The 17,871-nt window shown below is 38.9% G+C and overlaps 1 protein-coding gene across 2 annotated transcripts in view; it reads right to left on the bottom strand.

The window, feature by feature from the left end:
* Window positions 1-1,263: 1,263 nt before the first annotated feature.
* The window catches only part of LOC144652535 (poly(ADP-ribose) glycohydrolase-like), an 18,271-nt gene continuing 1,663 nt past the window's right edge, over window positions 1,264-17,871 (bottom strand). Inside the window, exons 2-25 of one of the 2 annotated variants that reach the window (XM_078512582.1) lie at window positions 16,843-16,969; window positions 15,951-16,094; window positions 15,684-15,753; window positions 12,771-12,863; window positions 11,554-11,609; window positions 9,412-9,475; window positions 9,203-9,289; window positions 8,460-8,534; window positions 7,976-8,068; window positions 7,547-7,603; window positions 7,288-7,388; window positions 6,637-6,728; window positions 6,419-6,485; window positions 6,042-6,117; window positions 5,765-5,809; window positions 4,948-5,050; window positions 4,059-4,137; window positions 3,685-3,793; window positions 3,145-3,202; window positions 2,841-2,885; window positions 2,634-2,701; window positions 2,204-2,264; window positions 1,592-1,816; window positions 1,264-1,554 (exon numbers count right to left, since the gene is read on the bottom strand). In XM_078512582.1, the coding sequence (XP_078368708.1) occupies window positions 1,605-1,816; window positions 2,204-2,264; window positions 2,634-2,701; window positions 2,841-2,885; window positions 3,145-3,202; window positions 3,685-3,793; window positions 4,059-4,137; window positions 4,948-5,050; window positions 5,765-5,809; window positions 6,042-6,117; window positions 6,419-6,485; window positions 6,637-6,728; window positions 7,288-7,388; window positions 7,547-7,603; window positions 7,976-8,068; window positions 8,460-8,534; window positions 9,203-9,289; window positions 9,412-9,475; window positions 11,554-11,609; window positions 12,771-12,863; window positions 15,684-15,753; window positions 15,951-16,094; window positions 16,843-16,969 (1,982 nt within the window). In that variant the 3' untranslated portion in view covers window positions 1,264-1,554; window positions 1,592-1,604. Of the gene's footprint in view, window positions 1,556-1,591; window positions 1,817-2,203; window positions 2,265-2,633; window positions 2,702-2,840; window positions 2,886-3,144; window positions 3,203-3,684; window positions 3,794-4,058; window positions 4,138-4,947; window positions 5,051-5,764; window positions 5,810-6,041; window positions 6,118-6,418; window positions 6,486-6,636; window positions 6,729-7,287; window positions 7,389-7,546; window positions 7,604-7,975; window positions 8,069-8,459; window positions 8,535-9,202; window positions 9,290-9,411; window positions 9,476-11,553; window positions 11,610-12,770; window positions 12,864-15,683; window positions 15,754-15,950; window positions 16,095-16,842; window positions 16,970-17,871 lie in introns of both variants that reach the window. The other variant, XM_078512583.1, reaches the window with a different exon arrangement.

The raw sequence follows: 17,871 nt of genomic DNA, 5'->3' as shown, positions 1-17,871 counted from the left end.
AACTGCTGGAAAAACAGACTTTCCAAAGAAATGGGAGTCCACATTGTAACATGTATTAGTACAGAGGCCAGGTACAACCCCTCGTTACAAAGAACATATTTTCCAAGGGGTCCCCTTGGCGCTTTGTCGGTCCCCCCCCCCCCCCCTCTTTCCGCATACAACCCCGTGTGTTACATTATAGGCGATTTTCACTCAAGTGTCGAAAGTAAATTGCGTTTGCTTTGGTTTTGCATTACTACGCTTAGTGATTGGCTTGAAAATCTCGCGCCACTTTCTTAGCCAATTAGGAGTAAAACCAAAACCAATCGTGACTCGCTCGCGCACGTTTTCCCGCGCTTCGTGCCAGCTACATGTGTTTGCTTCGAGTTTTGATTGATTCACTGGATTGCCTGTGTCCTTTATGATTGGCCGGAGTAATTACTTTGGTTTTGGTTTTACGACACTCAATTGAAAACTGCTCTAACTTTTTCCGATTGTAATCCCTTGCTCAGAGCGACTTTTGAACTTTCTTGTATGCACCAAAAAATTTCAGTCAGTGTCCCATCCAAAAAGATACCCAACGATTTTTGAAATGCGAATTTCCATCAAAAAATAAGCGCCCCACCACAAGCTCCGTTATATAAACCCTCCCCGAAAATAACCCCACCTAAAACCGGGGAGTGGAGCAAGAAGAAACTCAGGGCTTACAGTATTTTCGGAATTTTACAGTATCTTCTTTAGTCAGGGGAATAAGTGCCAGTTTAGGCATTTTAACATTAGAAGCAAAATGTCAATCACAAGACCACCTCAACTCTGTGGCTTTCATTGATACTCTCTTGTCTCCATAGTTACTAACAAGAAATGATTAACTCCAGTTCATAGCTTTCCAGTTTCTAACCACGTCTGTTATAATAACTGGTCTACAAACAGGACATCGAAAGATGCATTGAGATAAACATATATATATAAATCTTCCCCGAAAATAAGCAAAGGAGCGTGAGCAAACAGCAAATAGAAGCTCAGGGCTTCCAGTATTTTCGGAATTTTACAGCATCTTCTTTAGTCAGGGGAATAAGTGCCAGATTAGGCAAATTTTCATTGACGCACTCGCGTGCCGTGCAAATACGTCCTATTGCTTAGCAACTTCTGGAACGAAAGCCGCGGGCCCAGTCACTTCTCGGAAAAGTGATGTCGCCATCATCTGGCACTTGTTCCCCAACTGTTGTTAGGGCTAGGGGGATTTGACATCAATCACTGATCACCACTGATGGACATCCAGAATACTTGAGGTTTGATATTGATATTTATTGGTATTCAACACCTCGATTAAAAATAACACAGGAACGCCTGGCTGGATAACCAAAGTGTAATGAACTAATATACCCTCTGTTTAGTAATTAGTTTTCTTAGAATACAAACCGACAAATATATGGCACAAAAATATCTTGTGTTGTACGAATCTTCTCATTAATTTAATTATCAACGGACTGAACGGCCCTGTAAAGGTTACGTTTCTTAGTTCTGCGACTTTCGTGACACTTAATTCGCTAAGCGTCACGCAACCGTCACACAACGCCTTCCACTTAATTCCTAACGTCCCACCTCACACAACTCACATAACGCCTCTAGGGAGTATTAGCTTTGTACGATTCCGAATCATCGTCTAGATTATAACTCAGTGTAGCGACACTTTCGTCTTTTTTTGCTGCTTGTTCATCCTCGGTATCGTCTTCGTAATCATCTTGTAACTGGCGCATGTACGGATAAAGTTTCACTGTAACGGAGCTTGCCGCTCGAATTTCTTTGCCGTAACGGTACATCATCTTCCAAACATCACCTGGAAAAAAAGAAAAAAAAAAGTGAGAAAACGAGAACGAAGTGAGAAAATGTTTAAAATATGACTTTCCTATGAAGACCCCCATAAACGCCTGGTTCATGTCCCTGTTGGATTGGGGGGGGGGGGGGGAGGGGTTGCAAAAAAAAAACAGGGTTTTGCTTTAGGTTCTTTTATTAAAAAAAACACCCAAGCGGAGATTGCAAACAACAGTCCATTTTCTCTAAAAAGCGAAAGAGCGGGAGAGGGGAGCTGCAAGTTTTTGGTTAACGTTTTCTTCGAAATAAATCTCAGAATTTTCTCTATAGATATTCAAGTCAGCTGCCCTTCACCCCGAACAAAAAAAAACACCACATACCCGTACTCAAGTCATGCAACTCTCATACTTACCAACTGTCAATCTTCGCTCTGTGATAAATGAGTGGATATTAAGAAGATCTTCCGCCAACTCCTGAAAAACAAGATGAAACGTTATTTTTAATGTGTCACAGTAGGCGACCGTTATTATTAGTTTGGAATCGTTCGTTTTTTTTTTACAATAGCATAAGAAATAGTTCAAATGTGCTATGTCTAGTACTATAAAAACCATCACTAGCATGCTAAGAAACTGTTAAAATTTCCCCATTATAAACGCTGTTAGTTTTAATATCAAAAGCCCCATGGCGACTGTCATGAATACGACCTTTTCACTGGTTTCAGCAGAATGAGTGCAATCTATTGGCTTGCTAAAACGATTCCACAAATGCTAGCGCAATGCGCGTGTGCAGACTGCTGAGTATATCTGCCAAACAAAAATAACACCTCTTGATACTCTACTTACAGCATCTCCAAACGTGAAATAAACAAGGTCCCTGGAACATGCAGAGCTTGCCATCATTTGAATCAATCCTGAAAGATATAAGGCGATTAAAACGCAATCAGATGGGGCATAGAATTGCTCTTAAAAATTATATTCGGTATACTCTAGATCAATTGAACGGTAAACTGATCCTTGCGATGGAAGAAGGCACAAAATACAAATAAATACCTTTGACTCTGGAATCACCTCCGAATGCCCCACAGCCCCAGTTTCCTAAGGAGAGGGGAACAAGTAACTTCATTAGCAAGAAATTATTTTAACTGAACAGCAATTCGCGTCAACACCGAAAAGCGACTGCTCTGCTGAAGAAACCCACACACACCCTTACAAAGCCCATACAGAAATCTTAAGGAATACGAACAAAGATGAGTTTTCTCAGTTCCCTCTTTTACAGCCCTTTTCAATATTACGGGAAGGCAATTAACCTAAAGTATAACGCTTACATGAGTCTCTAATGGCTACCCTTACTCACCTGTGGCAATTGCTGGAAGATATTTCTGTTCTACAGGAGAATAGAATCCACAGTATGCCTGAGAGAGAAAGAAAAGGCTTACTGTTAATTCAACAAAACTCCAACTGAGGGCAAGATACCAGAGAGTCACCTGTGACATACTACAGTGGAACCTCGATTTAACGAACCGCTATATAGCGAAGTCCTCGATACAACGAACGATATTCTTCGCCCCAGTAATAGTAAAATGTATGAGAAAGTACCTCGATATAACGAAACCTCGTTATAGCGAACAAATTTTGCCAGTCCCTTGGCCCTTCGTTATATCGAGCTTCCACTGTAGTCGAATCCAGTCCCCTTCCCTGCTCTAAAAACGGTTGAAGGGAAGGAGAGTTTAGGGAGTGGATTAGTGACAGACTAGCATCCCATCCCAGGGAGGATAGCAATAAACTCTAGCTTTTACCTTTTGTAAGTGAATTTGTAACTTCATATGACTATACCGGTTAAGCAAATATAAAAATTAATAAAGGCATTCTTACAAAGCCCTCATGCAGACAATACCTTGTCGAGTTCTCTTTTAAGCAGTCCAGCTTGAAACTGGTCTGTGTAACAGCGAAATACATGCGCATCTATGGCCACAATCTTGGCGTGTCTTCTACCCCATGAGTCCCTAAAAGGAAAACAGCCAAAATAACTAAGGAAAGTGATTTAAAGTTCTCAAGGAAAAATATCCAAATTCAGAGTGAAAATTCTTGGAATACTACATTTCCTGATTCGATTTTCTTCGAAGGGGTTAGCTCATGTTTATAACTACCCTAAATTCGGGAATAAATGAAGTTTATGTTATGTTATGCCCTTGTGCTCTCTTCAATCATCATAGAAACACACGATAAACAATACAGGTTACTGTAAATTTTTTATCAGCATGTTCTTACCTTGTTGTGCGATCAACATGATCCCCAGCCCATCTGAAGGTGTGCGCGTAACCAACATAATCACTGTAGCGTTCAGCACCTTAAACACAACATGCTTATTATTATAACAAAGTTTAAGACAACTGTTAGGACAGTTGTAGGAGGCAGCGTGGCCTAGTGGTTAGTGTGCTGGACTTGTAATCCCCAGGTCCCGGATTCCAAGTTGCTGTTTGTTTATAATTTTGAAAGAAAGATGTAAATAAATTACACACGTCTCTGAAATGAAAGAAAAAATTACATGCCCCGAGCAGGATTCGAACCCGCGTCTCCCTGTTACTAGTCAGGCGTGATATCCACTACACCATCGGGTCACCACGCTGGATACGTGGCAATTTATAGGTGTGTATTGGATCGAACACGGTCAATCCATAGGGCATTTTTCTTTCGAGACATTTGTGTGTATCATGGCTAAACCCCCAACTTAATTGGGTTAGGCGACAGACAGAAATTTTATGAAGCCACTTTCATGGCTTCATAAAATTTCTGTCTGTTTATAATTTTGGTTTCCGTAATTTACAGTGTCCTCAATTAGCACAGTTGTGCTAAATGAATTGACAGTTAAATAAACCACTAGTCATAGTTGCAGAGTCCCATGTATGCTGTATTGGTATTCAGATTGAATCTGTTTTAACCTGAAGCCTATGCAGACATTTGTTTGGCTTGTTAAGCACTTGGAGAGGAGTGTGTGACAAACCAAAAGAATGTCTGTGCAGGAGACTACCAGCATTGCGACGATTCACAATGACATGAATAATGTTTATTTAACGGCGATGGAATTGATGGAATTTTCACTCAATAGTTGTAAAATTGATATAACATTTTAATTACCATATTGGGCAAGTAATGTTACCTGTTATGATAAGGCACTCATTGCTATCAAGTCTCTCACAGAATAGTCGAGAAAGGATCAGTTCAGGACATATTAGGAACCTGATTTCTTCTTGAACACAGCCCTGTAATAAAACGAGACTTAGTTACACTAACAATTTTTCTGATAATAAGCAATAACTTGGCTTTCATCTTTATCTGCAGTTTGACATATGGCAAACGGTTAGGCAGTGAGCAGCGTCTTTTTTACTCTCAAATGGTAACACTCGCAGCGAATAGCACTGGCGCGGGTTCTTTTTTCAGCATCCATGCTACACGTAGCTCACAGCTGGTATATCACGCTTCCTCACTATTTTCACGTTTGTCCCCAGGGATTTTAGAGTAAAAGAGAGAATGCTGGCAGTCTAGCAAACAGTCAACTGATACTCTACATCAAAACTATCAACAATAAAAAATATCCAGCTGAATGCAAACACCTTCGATATGGCACAGGGGGTTTTGAAGCATAACAACTACTCATCCTTGTAGATAACAACAACAGGTAGGCAATAATCAGTGGCAGATCCAGTCCAGACCTTCAGGTTAGCGGGGGCCTGATCATCCAGATTCCAAGAATAAGAGGGGGGCCTGCTCTCGAAAATAATTTTTCTCAGCCCTTCAGGCATAGGTTTGGCCTGAAAATAAGGTGGGGGCCCGGGCCCTCTGAGCTCCTCCCCTAGATCCACCACTGATAATATTATCCAGCAACAAAGGTCCACAATGCGTGCAGAGAAATTGTAACAGAGTGAAGCAGAGAAGAGAGAACTAACTTCAATTTCAAATAGTAATATATCTCTCACCTCTCCTATAACACCTCCCCCAATGTATTTGTTAGCAAAATCAACCTGAAACAAAATTAATAAGAAATACTGTGAAATTTCGCTTATGAGCCCGGGGCTTATACAACTTCTAGAACACAAAGTCGAAAGCTTGTAGTTTTTTTAAAGTTTTTTGTCAGAGAATGTTTTCTTTCGCTGTGGTCAATATTTTCACCTTTCTTAAGCCTTAAATCAACTTGAGCTTTACTTCAGAGATTTTTAGCAACTGACAAACAGAAATTACAAAAAAGCAAAGCACCTGAAGGAATCCTGCTCCATTGTCTTCTATTGTTCCCTTAGTGGAGACATGAAGCTTACCAAACAAGGCAGTACATCTGAGGTACAAAATGAGGACGAGTACACTGTTATTATAGATTATTGCAATCAGTAATATTTTTTTTTAGCTAAATTTGCCCTACTCTGACTAGGTGGTTGCAGGGGCAAGTACTCACACTAATTCCAAACATAAGTAATGGGACATAGTATTAATGGTAGTAGTAGAAACCAAATTTTGTGACTTCTATAAACAACATTTTGTGACAATTATGTAAAAGCACTTTTTGCCCTGCTCTCCCACCCTCCACCCACATCCACCCTCCAGTCCTACTTAAGATTTTTGGCTCTTAAAATACTCACTTTTCCCATTCAGGCATGATGCTAGATTTCACCATTTGTCGTTGAAAAGTCACAGTTCCTGTTGGCACTGAGGAATATGAAAGAAGGGCGCAAGTTAGTTAAAAATTCCCCAGTTATTTTGGGTTCTTAAGTGAATAATGACCATGATTAAAAGTTGAGGGCACTATTGATTAAGGAGTTGGACGTAAAAATAGTGCAATGCCATTTTCATTACTTACTTTCCTTTGTTATTCTTCTGAAGTAATGAAAAATAGCCTGAAGTTTCTCAGTTTTTACTGAATTTGTTCCTCCTTTCCCACCTTGGAATAACCTTCAAGATATGCAAAGGATATTAAAATTAAGATTTAATGAGGAAATACAAACTCCTTTATTACATATAGACAAGTTCCATCTGGCCCTGTTTGTTAAAGGGGCAGATAATGGGTGGATCCTTCTACACTTATAACATACTGGATAATTCACAAGTCAGTGGATAGTGCAGATTTGTCAACATCATAATATCACCTGAATGTGTAGTTCGATAAATATATTATTATCCATACCTCCCCTATGGAAGGAAATTATCTTAAGACCCCCCACCCCTCTTGAAATTCAGATTTACCTTCATATATTTCCTTTGCCCTTTGAGACCCCTCCCACCCCCACGAATTTCCAATCCCTTCTGTGGGGAGAGTATGGACATTTTCAAGAACCACAAAATAGAAGTTTATCCTGTGGTTAAATTACACGGTCTTTGAACCACCAGGACCAAAAAAGGACCCAATAAGACAAAATTGAGGGGCTGTTCACATACTGGTACAAGCTATATTCTTTCAATGTTTTGATGTCTCCTGGGCCTCTACACCTGAGCTTACATGCAACTAAATTACCTGTTAAAATTGATGTCTGGAAATGAGGAATATTCAGAATGTTTATAAGAGTTTCTTCGCGGAAATGTACAAAAGAATGCGTTGGCTAACAAACAAGCTGCCTGTAAAATAAAATAATTTCATGTCAAATTAATATTATACCATGAAATTTATTAACACATTGAAGTGGTAAACCTACAAAATTTAGAAACAAAAGGAAACAAGTAAATAATTTTGGGTTGTGAAAGCCAAAAGAAAACACTGTAAGCATTATCCTGACCTGTTCCTGGCTCATTGTTAAGCTATGATTCTGTTGCCGTTTTAGAAGAGGAATGGCCTGAAAAGAAACATTAAATAAATGCAAAAATTAATAACCTGAAAAATTTAAAAGAATAACAAAATGATGTTTTTAAAAGTTTGCAGTAAAAATAGATAATTTTTAAAATTGCAAACATATAGTTTCATAGCAAATACTTGACAAAATTTAAAAACATAAAATTAACTTAGCCATGACACAGTCTCTTTAAATCCCTGTGCTTGAACTTGGGAGTGCTAGAGTCCAGTGGCTTACCATTTGGCCATTATGTCTCCCTGTGTTTATAAACCCTTCCATGTTGCTGAACATTAAAGGATTTGGTGTACTTAATAATATTTGGGGAACTTCCATGCAGAAGTGAAATATTTTTTATTACTATGTATGAATTGATACCTGAGTGCACAAAGTAGGAAGGCGAAGAGCAAGAGAAACCATGGCTGGAAGTGTTTGATTGAAGAATTCATTCCTTTTACTGGCATCCAATACCTAATAAGGCAAAAATTACATTTATGCATTATTAAGCAACAATTTGGCTATCAATGCTGAGCTCCGTTTGCGAGGCAAAGATTCACTGCAAACCACAATCTGACCAAAAGATAAAGTTACACTCAAATTAAAGCCTGCCTTGCAAAGGTGAGGGCAGGGAAAAAGTAGCCTAGCTTCTGAGCAGCATCAATCCTGCATGGTTTTGAACCCGGCGCAGATAATTGATGCCAACATGTTGTTAACACTGTGGCTAAAAAGCCCTATGTTATAAGTTAGTTTCCAAGTTATGATCAGCAGGTCAAATGAAACACAGTGAAAAGTCACGATCTTTACAAATGCATACTGTGGTGTAATGGTAAGTGCTTTGCAGCTTTCCTGTTGCCATAGTTACCTCATTAAAGTAGCTGTGTAGAGCTTCAAAGTTCCACCTCTTGGAATAATGCGCATTGTACTTTAAAATAGCATCCTACAACAGAATCAAAAGGAAAGCAAAAATTTTACATGCTAGTTTCCAGTTTATAGTCCTCATTTTTCTTTTTAGACAGCTTAAAAATTCAGAGCATCAATCAATCAACTAGTCAGTTAGTCAGTCAGTTAGTCAGTCAGTCAGTCAGTCAGTCAGTTAGTCAGTTTGTCAGTCAGTCAGTCAGTCAGTCAGTCAGTCAGTCAGTCAGTCAGTCAGTCAGTGGGACAGTCAGTCGGTCAGTCAGTGAGTCAGTCAGTCAGTGGGACAGTCAGTCAGTCAGTGAGTCAGTCATCAGTGGGACGTCAGTCGGTCAGTCAGTGAGTAGTGGGATAGTCAGTCAGTCAGTGGGACAGTCAGTCGGTCAGTCAGTGAGTCAGTCAGTCAGTGGGACAGTCAGTCAGTCAGTAGGTCAGTACATACAGTAAGTCAGTTTGTCAGTCAGTCAGTCAGACAGTCGGGTAGCCAATCGAACAGACAGTCAGTATGTCAACCGTGACAGCAATTATTGATGCAGACACTTTTTCACAAACAAGCAAACAATAATTAATTATCATAACATATAATAGCAAAGACACCAGTATTATAAACCCCCAGAACTTTGTTCTCTAGAGTTCTCTTGAGTCTTAAACCCTAGTCTCTGTTTACATATTATTAGATGTTTCACTCACCTGTAATTCAGCTGAGTTTGTAATCGATCCTAGCAAGGTTGCTTCTATAAGCTCCCATCTGTTCTGAATAACTTTTTTCTCATGGTTCTAAAAAGAGACAAAAGAACTTGATGATTTTCTGTATTCTCCTCACCTTTCTGTTAGACAATGTATTGAAATTGAAAGAAGAAATTCCATGTTGATCACTCTGAAAGAGTTCATAAAATCACCTGTCCTGGGTAGAGGTTTTCCCTGGAGCAAGGCATTCGTACATGGTTTTTATCCCATTTGTCCCTAAAAAACATCAAAACAAGCAACTTCAGTGGCAAATCAAAAGTTTGCAAACTAGAGAGTAAACGTTAATATTGCAAAATATAAACAAAACATGATCCAAAAAGTAAAGAACCATTTTTTAAAATTGATAGAAGATTTAAATTTACATTATTGAATATTTAACAAGTTCTTGTGTGTGATGGAAGTTTGTTAACTGAAAGCAAATTGAAGGCGTAAGCGCAAGAAACGCACTTTGTGTTTTGGCCAAATTGAAAATTCTCACAAACAACTCCAAATTTCGCACGCAAGTTCGTTTACGTGTTGTCAACACTGCCCTGTATTTAATTTTGCTGGTCTTTCCTTCGTTTTCGAAAAATAACACATGCAAAAAGACAAGGTTTTTGCTTGCGTGGCGTCTTTTGACTTTTCTTTTACAAACCTTTTGTTTCTCAAGACGATGAAGTCAGCTAAACTTTTAGGGTTACAGTCCTAGCCCTAACGCAAAAGGTAACCCCAAGGCCGTAGGGTCGGGATTAGAGTTTCAGGTTAGGGTTACAGACTTAGCCCTAACGCAAAAGCCTAGCCCTAACGCCAAAAAAAAAAAAAAAAAAAGTTTAACACTAACCCCAAGGGATTAGGGAGTTAAGCCGTTTCAAGTTAAGTTTAGGATCAGAGTCAGCCTCAACCTTTTATAGATCGCGCTTTTAATGCAGTAAGCTTTCACGCCAGTTTGCTTGCAGCTAGCTTTTTCTGCAGTCTGTTTGCAGTTATCTAGTTTTTGTTGTTTCGGGCAAGACTATTCTACTCTGTTACCGTTACCGTTAGCTGTACTGAATTTGCCGAGGTGAAAGTGAAATAAAGACTGATTGTTGATTGAATACGTTTGCTCGTGTTGTCACATTATACTAGTTTTGCTTTCAGTTAAGTGCCGCCGGCTTGCTCTCACTTCTATCTCCACTCCTTACATCATCACACATCTACAAAATCCCGCGAAAACAAGATAAACTTATGAGGTTTTCGTTCGCACGAATCGATAGATTCATTGATGAATATTTAATGAGACACAGAAAATATTTTGCGAAGGGAAGGTGTCCTGGGGAACATATAAAGAATTTTTTAAAGTCTAAAACCAGGTCACTTCTCGGCAACTTTGTCGCAGCAGCACCCAAGCGGATCCTGCAAAACTCGCGTTGACGAAGTTCCCGGCAAGAAACCTCTTGTTTTAGACTCTCTATGCTGCCAGGCTCAAAACTACCTCGGTTTGTGCAACGTTTTTTCCGAAGCGCTAAACAGCGCTGTTGTACAAAACAAAGGCAGAAACATCACTCAGTTCTTCGAGCGATGCTGTAAACTTACGGGTATTCAGACTTAATGATGTCCTTCAACCACCTGGCAGCAGCACTTACGCTAAAACTAACCAAAGGCTTCAAATGATTTTCAGGAACAAATGGCCATTTTTTTTTTCTCTTTCCTCTCACGTGACGCCTATCAGATGACATCGCGTCACAATGTGTTCAGTCCAGTCCTTTTCTTAAAGCGAATCCTCAAAATGGTGGATAGGAACTAAAATCATGGCTCTGACACGTTTTTCAACCTCCCCGGACAGTTAAATAACGTTAGAAGGAAAGATTTACACGCGATGTGTCAAAAAACTTATGCTGCTGGCTGATGGTGGAGAACGTAAGCTTTGCAAAACGCCTTTGTTCTTTGCATACGTAATTTCTAAAAAACGAAGCTAGATTCAGCGAATTTGAATACAGATCAATGTTAAGCACACGTAAACGAACTTGCGTGCGAAATTTGGAGTTGTTTGTGACAATTTTTTAATTTGGCCAAAACACAAAGTGCGTTTCTTGCGCTTAGGCCTTCAATTGGTCTTAAAATTGTCTCTATTACTTGGTTTCCTGTTGAATATTACATTGGACTTGAGCTATAAATTAAAATGCTAACGACAGGATGGCCTGAACTGTTGTAAGCCACCTTAAAAAAGTAACACATTTATTGTATTGCGTTTGACGGATGTGATTTGAAATTTTGAATTCATAAAAAAAGAAATGTGGAATACTCTTTTCAGGAAACCAGTTTGCACAAAGAATTACCTGTAGTTCTTATGAGAGGGTTTTGGAGGTTCTGCAAAATCAGTGGATTGAGATGGCTGAAAAAGAATTTAGAACATCCATCAGTTGAACAATAGAATTATTAGTAGACACTCACTGGTTTTACTTTAAATCTTTGAATCTGACCAGTTATCTCATCTTGTAAATTGTGGTTCAATTTTTCCCCCCGTTTATAATCTGGTATTTTCCTTCGTTTTATAGTCATTATTTAGTAAATAAACCCCTTCTGGCTTGCTGGTATATTGGAGAGATAATGCCCAAGGCTGAAAGATTGTCCGAAAAGTAAACAGTTGGCCGAGAAGCGAAGCTTCGAGGGCAACTGTGAAATTTTGAGGCCAAGCCAGAAGGGGTTTATTTATTTTATAACCCTCCAATTAAGTTATACAACGCGCTTCATCGCAAATTTATAGGAAATACCCACAGTGATAAATCCGGCATAACTGTGGTTGAAACAAATGTAGTTGATTGGTTTAAGTGAGCTTTTAACTCTGTGATTTCATTAAAAGTTAGAATTGAATAAGGTGACTTTATTCGTTTGTTTTGTGCTTGCCTTCAAAATCGGGCAACGGATATCAAAATCGGACGGGGTATATTCGCTGATACCCGTCGTCCGATTTTGTACCACGTGATGCGTTTTATCCAATGAGCGCACGCAAAAATTACTGGGTGGGTTATAAGATCATATATTACCATACACCAGAACAAAGAAAAATACCAAATTGTACCAAGGGTAAAATTGAACCACCAAATGTACATTTGGCTGATAGATGATTATGTGTGCAATTCGCTTGAAAGGGCAAATTATCCTTGATTTCTAGCCCTAGAAATTATAACAGCAATAATTTTATTGTTGGTTTCTGACTCAGTAGTGTAGCATCTCTTGTAAGCTTGTAATCCTACAGGTCCTCTCTAGAAGTGTATTTGTTACTCTTGTTTTTGGGGCTAGGGGCATTGTTGCTGTTGTTTGTTCTGTTGTTCTCTTGAAAGCTAGCGAGCCATTCATGCAAGCCCTTACGAGAGCTGCTACCCAACCCTTCTTAGAGCTATTCTTCATAATGTTTACCAAAACAAATAGACAACTTGCCCTCATTTTCTGAGACTAAAGGTTAACTTAGCTGTGTTTCATTGACTATTTGCTCATAGAAAACTTGGGCTCATAGTTTTTTTGTTAAAAAATTACCAAGAAAGTGGTTACTTACCCTTACTAACACAGTGTGATCGGGTTGAGCCACAATAGGAGGTAATGGCGGAGAACAAGAAGGAATTCTGTTAAGACTTTGAAGAGAAGATCCCTACAGGTAATCAAACACAGGTATGACAATAAAGAACTAGGAGCAATGTAACAATACAGTTAAAGCTGATTTCCAGTCTGTACTGCGCAGACTCTGGGTTTGTTTTCCTTTTTGTTTTGAATTCGTTGAAACGTTACACTTCGTTGACAGCATACATGAAGTTTTTTAGTCCGCCATTACAGTTCGCTTCGTTCAAGAATTTCCGATGAGCTGAAACGTCGGTTTGAAATAGCGTCAAGGTTCTTCTACTTGTTATTATTTGTTCTGCAAGGATATCTGGCGTTAATAATGAAGAAACAGGTAGGTTTGTCACGTAATTTTTAGTTTTGCTTTGTTTGTGAGGCTCACATAAACATTGCAGCCGAGATTGCGCAGTACGGACTGTAATTCATCTTTAAGTCATGCCTATTTTGTGCAGTGCTGAAAATTACTGTCGGTCATCTGACATTGTCCGATCAAATATGCCAAAATGGCCGGCCAATTTTGCAATATGTTCGGACATGATGTCCGAGAACTTACATGACTACGTGTTTGATTTGAAGTGCAAATTGATGTCTGACTGATTTTTAAGCGATGACTTGTAAGTGATAATGTCATCGCTTTATGCCATCGACCGACCGGTTCTTTTTGTCTGTTTCACACCGACGAACAAAAATCCCGGGGGGTTACTCCCCAAAATTTTGTACGGGGAACAGAGTTTCGTAGCTATGCTTGATCATGCTTAATCAGGATTCTGGGGAAAAATCGACCCTGTTCCAGATAGAAAGGCTGAATTCTATACCCCGTTTCAGAGTCAGGGAGGCAAAAAAGCATACACTGTTGAGCGGCACATACCTCTATAGCCCATAGATGGGAGTACCCCACCCCCCGGACAGAAATCAAGTTAACTTAACAAGAAATCGCCGCGTAGAACACAAAAGAAAAATATTCCCGTGCAGTTAGAAACGAACACTACAGTGTATAACCGAAAGAGACTAATTATATTTGATTAGTTCAAGTAGATTTAGAAGACAGAAATTTCTTTATTCTTTTGATAAACAGGACCACAAAGGGCCGCTGAGAGCGAGATAACGTGACCGTTTGACCTTAAGCTTGCTCGCGTGTATCGTATGTTGTTTATCGGATGTAACGCGACAATATAACGTAACCTTTGTCGAGGCAACAAAGGGAAATGTAAAAATAAAAGTAAAATAAAATAAAATATTACTGTTGTTCAATTGAGCAAATCTACGTCCGTTCTCTGTTGTCTGTTCCAAAACATTTATCGTGTGTAAATATTTAAAGCGCGATCGACAGGAATTAATGTCACGTGGGTTACGTTTATTAGTGAAAATATTAAAAATGACAGGCCAAACACGACTCCCGCCGGCTGCTAAAAGTTAGCCTTCAGTCTGTTAACGGAGGATTTCACTCGCTCTGACTCTCTGGAGCCGTTACAGCATTGATATTTACGCCATTGTGTCTGCTAGCTCTCTGGCATATTTTGTTAGATTTATCGGCTCTTGTTTGTTAAAAGATTCTTAATTGCCTTCAAAAGAATGTTGTAGTCTATAATGTTTATCAGATCAGTGGGTCTCTAACCGTCATCTTGTTTGAAGTGGCGGTTAGCTTGCAGGATAACGTTTCGTTATTCCACGGTTGCGAGGGTCTAAGATCCAAGTATTTTTATGGCTACTACAGTCTCTAGGCATTGAGAGCGATGGTTTCTTTGAGTTAATGTTTAGCTCCCCTTAGTTTGAGTGGTTATGATTTGAGTTCTTGTATGGGGCTAAACTTTACCTCCATTATTTTTAAGCGATGACGTCAGGAAATCGCTTATTGCCATCGCAAGACCGACCCGATCTTTTTGTCTATTTCGGTCGAACAGAAATCAAGTTTAACTTGATAACAAGAAATCGCCGCATAGAACACAAAAGCAAAATACTCCCGTGCAGTTAGAATGGAACACTACAATGTATAAACGAAAGAGACTAATTACATATGATGGGATCTATTAGAATTAGTAGACAGAAATTTCTAACATTTATAATTATAAGAGCCGTCGTGAACAAGAGACCGTTTGACCTTTCTCGCAGCTTAAAAGCTAGCCCCCGCGTATCGTATGTCGTTTATCGGAAGTCACACACTACAATATAACGCAATCTACTGTTGTTCAATTGAGCAAATCTACGAAGAAAATGTATTATTAACTTTGCATCCTTGGCCTGCCTACTGTTAATTCTGTATTTATTTGAATTCCATAATATCCTAACTATGCTATTTAGACAATCACGAACATTGCTTCTTAGGTTTAAAAAATGTACACTGCAATTGGATAACAGTCTTTATCCCGTCCTCAATTATGTTAGACCCTTTGTGAAACGTCATCGCTTCTGCATGCACTGCATGCCGTTTATTTCATACATGTATTGTTGTTCAAAATAAAAGTTTGGAAGGACACATGTCCTTTTAAGTTAGAAAAATTATTTCCAGCACGGTTTGTGTAACATACGCAAATGCCAAAATAACATCAAAATAATAGGTAAGCTTGACTACTTGCTGATCAAAACTGAAATTCTACAATTTGGGGAAATATTGCTATTCTACAGATCTTCATATCTTCATCAATTGTTTAATAATAATTATTAAATATCTTTAGGCTTGAAAACCTGGGGAGAAATGGAAACTGACAGAATGATTTGGAGATGGTGGGCATGTGTTCTAATTCTTCACTATCAGTGATTACTGCTGCTGCTGCTGCTGCTGCTGCTGATGATGATGATGATAATGACAGAATTTATATTTCCTTTGTCATAGCAAATTGCTTAATTAAAAACTTACCCCTGAGACAAATCTCTGAGTTGTCTGCATTGACAGCACTTCTTCTGGAGGAGGAGCAGGGGGAGGTGAGCTATAGAAAGGAAAAACACATCCATTGATGGAAAATTCCAATGTGTAGCTACTTCATGTCATTGACATGAAACTTCACGATCAAAATAAACAAAAATATAAAAAAAACCCCAGGGGCCCCACCACCCCTCCCCTATATATACTGTTCTTCGGCTGTAACAATAAACAAACACAAAGCAGCCATCACATGTTACTTACTCAGGGAAAAGTAAAGGAGAATCATCAAAGTCAGCAAGGTTATCGTCATTGTCACTTAGTCCATCCTTACTGCCACCTTCAACAACCATGTCAGAACTAGCAGTAGATGTCGCCGATGTACACGCTGTGTTTGATGCACTTCCTCTGAAAATATATCATGGACAACATGATTGTACAATTCTTTCAGGGATGTCGCTAAGGGCCGGCTGCCGGCTAATTTAACCAGCTGAAATGGAACTTAAATCTGGCTGAAATTTCACATGAAAACAAAGGCTTGGGTAAACTTTTAGAGCTACCAAGGCCAGAAAAGCCAGCTGGGCTTGTTGGCGAGCCAGCTTAGTGTTTTCTTAGCTACATATCTGTTCTTCGGAAGTTTGATTTTAATTCACACACAGAGCCTACCGAGAAGATCTAAAAATTCTGGCTAAAAATGGAAAAGCTGCACTTTTATTGATCACTGCGAAAATTTCCTTTGAGTTTGGCGACAGATCATGGAATAAATTATTAACGTAACAAAAATGTTCCCCATTAAGAGGAAAAATGCCCTCATGGGAGGGGTATGGATAGGTTATATCCGTGTCACGTTTGTCAGCGGTACATCCCATTGTCGGGAACCTAAATATCAAAAGCACCCTGGAGTGCTTACCATTTAGCCACAAAAACCCGAATTTTCGGTTGATTGGAACTAGTGGACAACCTTCAAAGGTTGTCCTGTGATTCCGGTTGGAACGAACCAATTGGAATTTCTCTTACCATTTGCAAGTTGTTTATCTGAACAAACACATTTTGTTTTGTTGTTTCCACTTGTCTGCTCAAAATTTGGGTACCCAAATTTTGCATGTTATTGTATAAAATAGCAAGACTTATTTTTTTTTAACTTAATAATATGTACCGTCTTTTTTCAGCGGCATCTGCCAGAAGAGCTCGCTTCTTTCTCATTTCGTCATCTAGAACATTAAAGCTCTCTGATGGAGATGCATTGTATTGCATCTTTTGCTGTAAAAATGTTTCTTTTTTATCTTGTCAAGGAAAAAGGGAACAAAATACAAGCTTAGTAAAGAGAGCACATTACATGCTAACATAAGTATACCATAAATTTTTGAAGCCTCACTTACATGTATAGATAAAGCTTACCCTCAATTTGGAACCTTAAAAATACTGAAATCTTATTTTACAGTTGATTTCAGTTTACTTTGGCCGCCCGCTTTGCGAAGTTCCTTGGGAAATTGGAAACTTTGTTATGAAGTTGCCAATTATGTTGCAAGTTTGCGAATCAAATTGCGAACCTCAATACAAAGTTCCCATTTTCCAAAACCTTCAGTCTGTAATTATGTAATCAAAAAGGGCTTTGCTCCCCTAAACTGTTGGAAACAAATGTCATAAAAGTGAAAATATAAAAGGTTCAAAAACTTTTATGTTCAGCGAGCCGTAAACATCCAAGCTACTTCAACTTTCCTTGACCAGTTCTAAAATCATCAAGTTCAGATATCGCCATGACTTGCAAGCAACCCGTCTCGTTTCTCCTCAACTAACAAACTTGGGAAGTTCAGTCGGGCCAAAGTTGGGAACTTTGTATTGAAGTTCGCAATTTGATTCGCAAACTCACAACTTAATAATTATTGGCAACTTCGTAACAAAGTTTCCAATTTCCCAAGGAACTTCGAAAAGCAGGCAGCCAAAGTAAACTGAAATCAACTGTAAATATGGTAAATCTTGTGGTTATTGAACACTGTTTAGTTTCAGTTTTAATCCAAACTGTATCCAAATTTTTGGACAGTTTACATGTCATGCCTAAGTAATTGGACAGTAGTTGAGTTTTTTCCCCTAAAATTTTGTTATTAAATAGTGGTTAAATAGTAAATGGTAACGGGAGTTTGCAAATCCAATATTGACTTATTGCAGTTTTCAAAGACATGTGAAT

This window comes from Oculina patagonica, chromosome 4 (genome assembly GCF_052425735.1).
Source record: "Oculina patagonica isolate OP01 chromosome 4, crgOcupat, whole genome shotgun sequence".
Lineage (NCBI taxonomy): Eukaryota > Metazoa > Cnidaria > Anthozoa > Scleractinia > Oculinidae > Oculina > Oculina patagonica.
The sequence above is the reverse complement of the archived record's forward strand: the minus strand, read 5'-3'. Positions and strand labels throughout refer to the sequence as shown.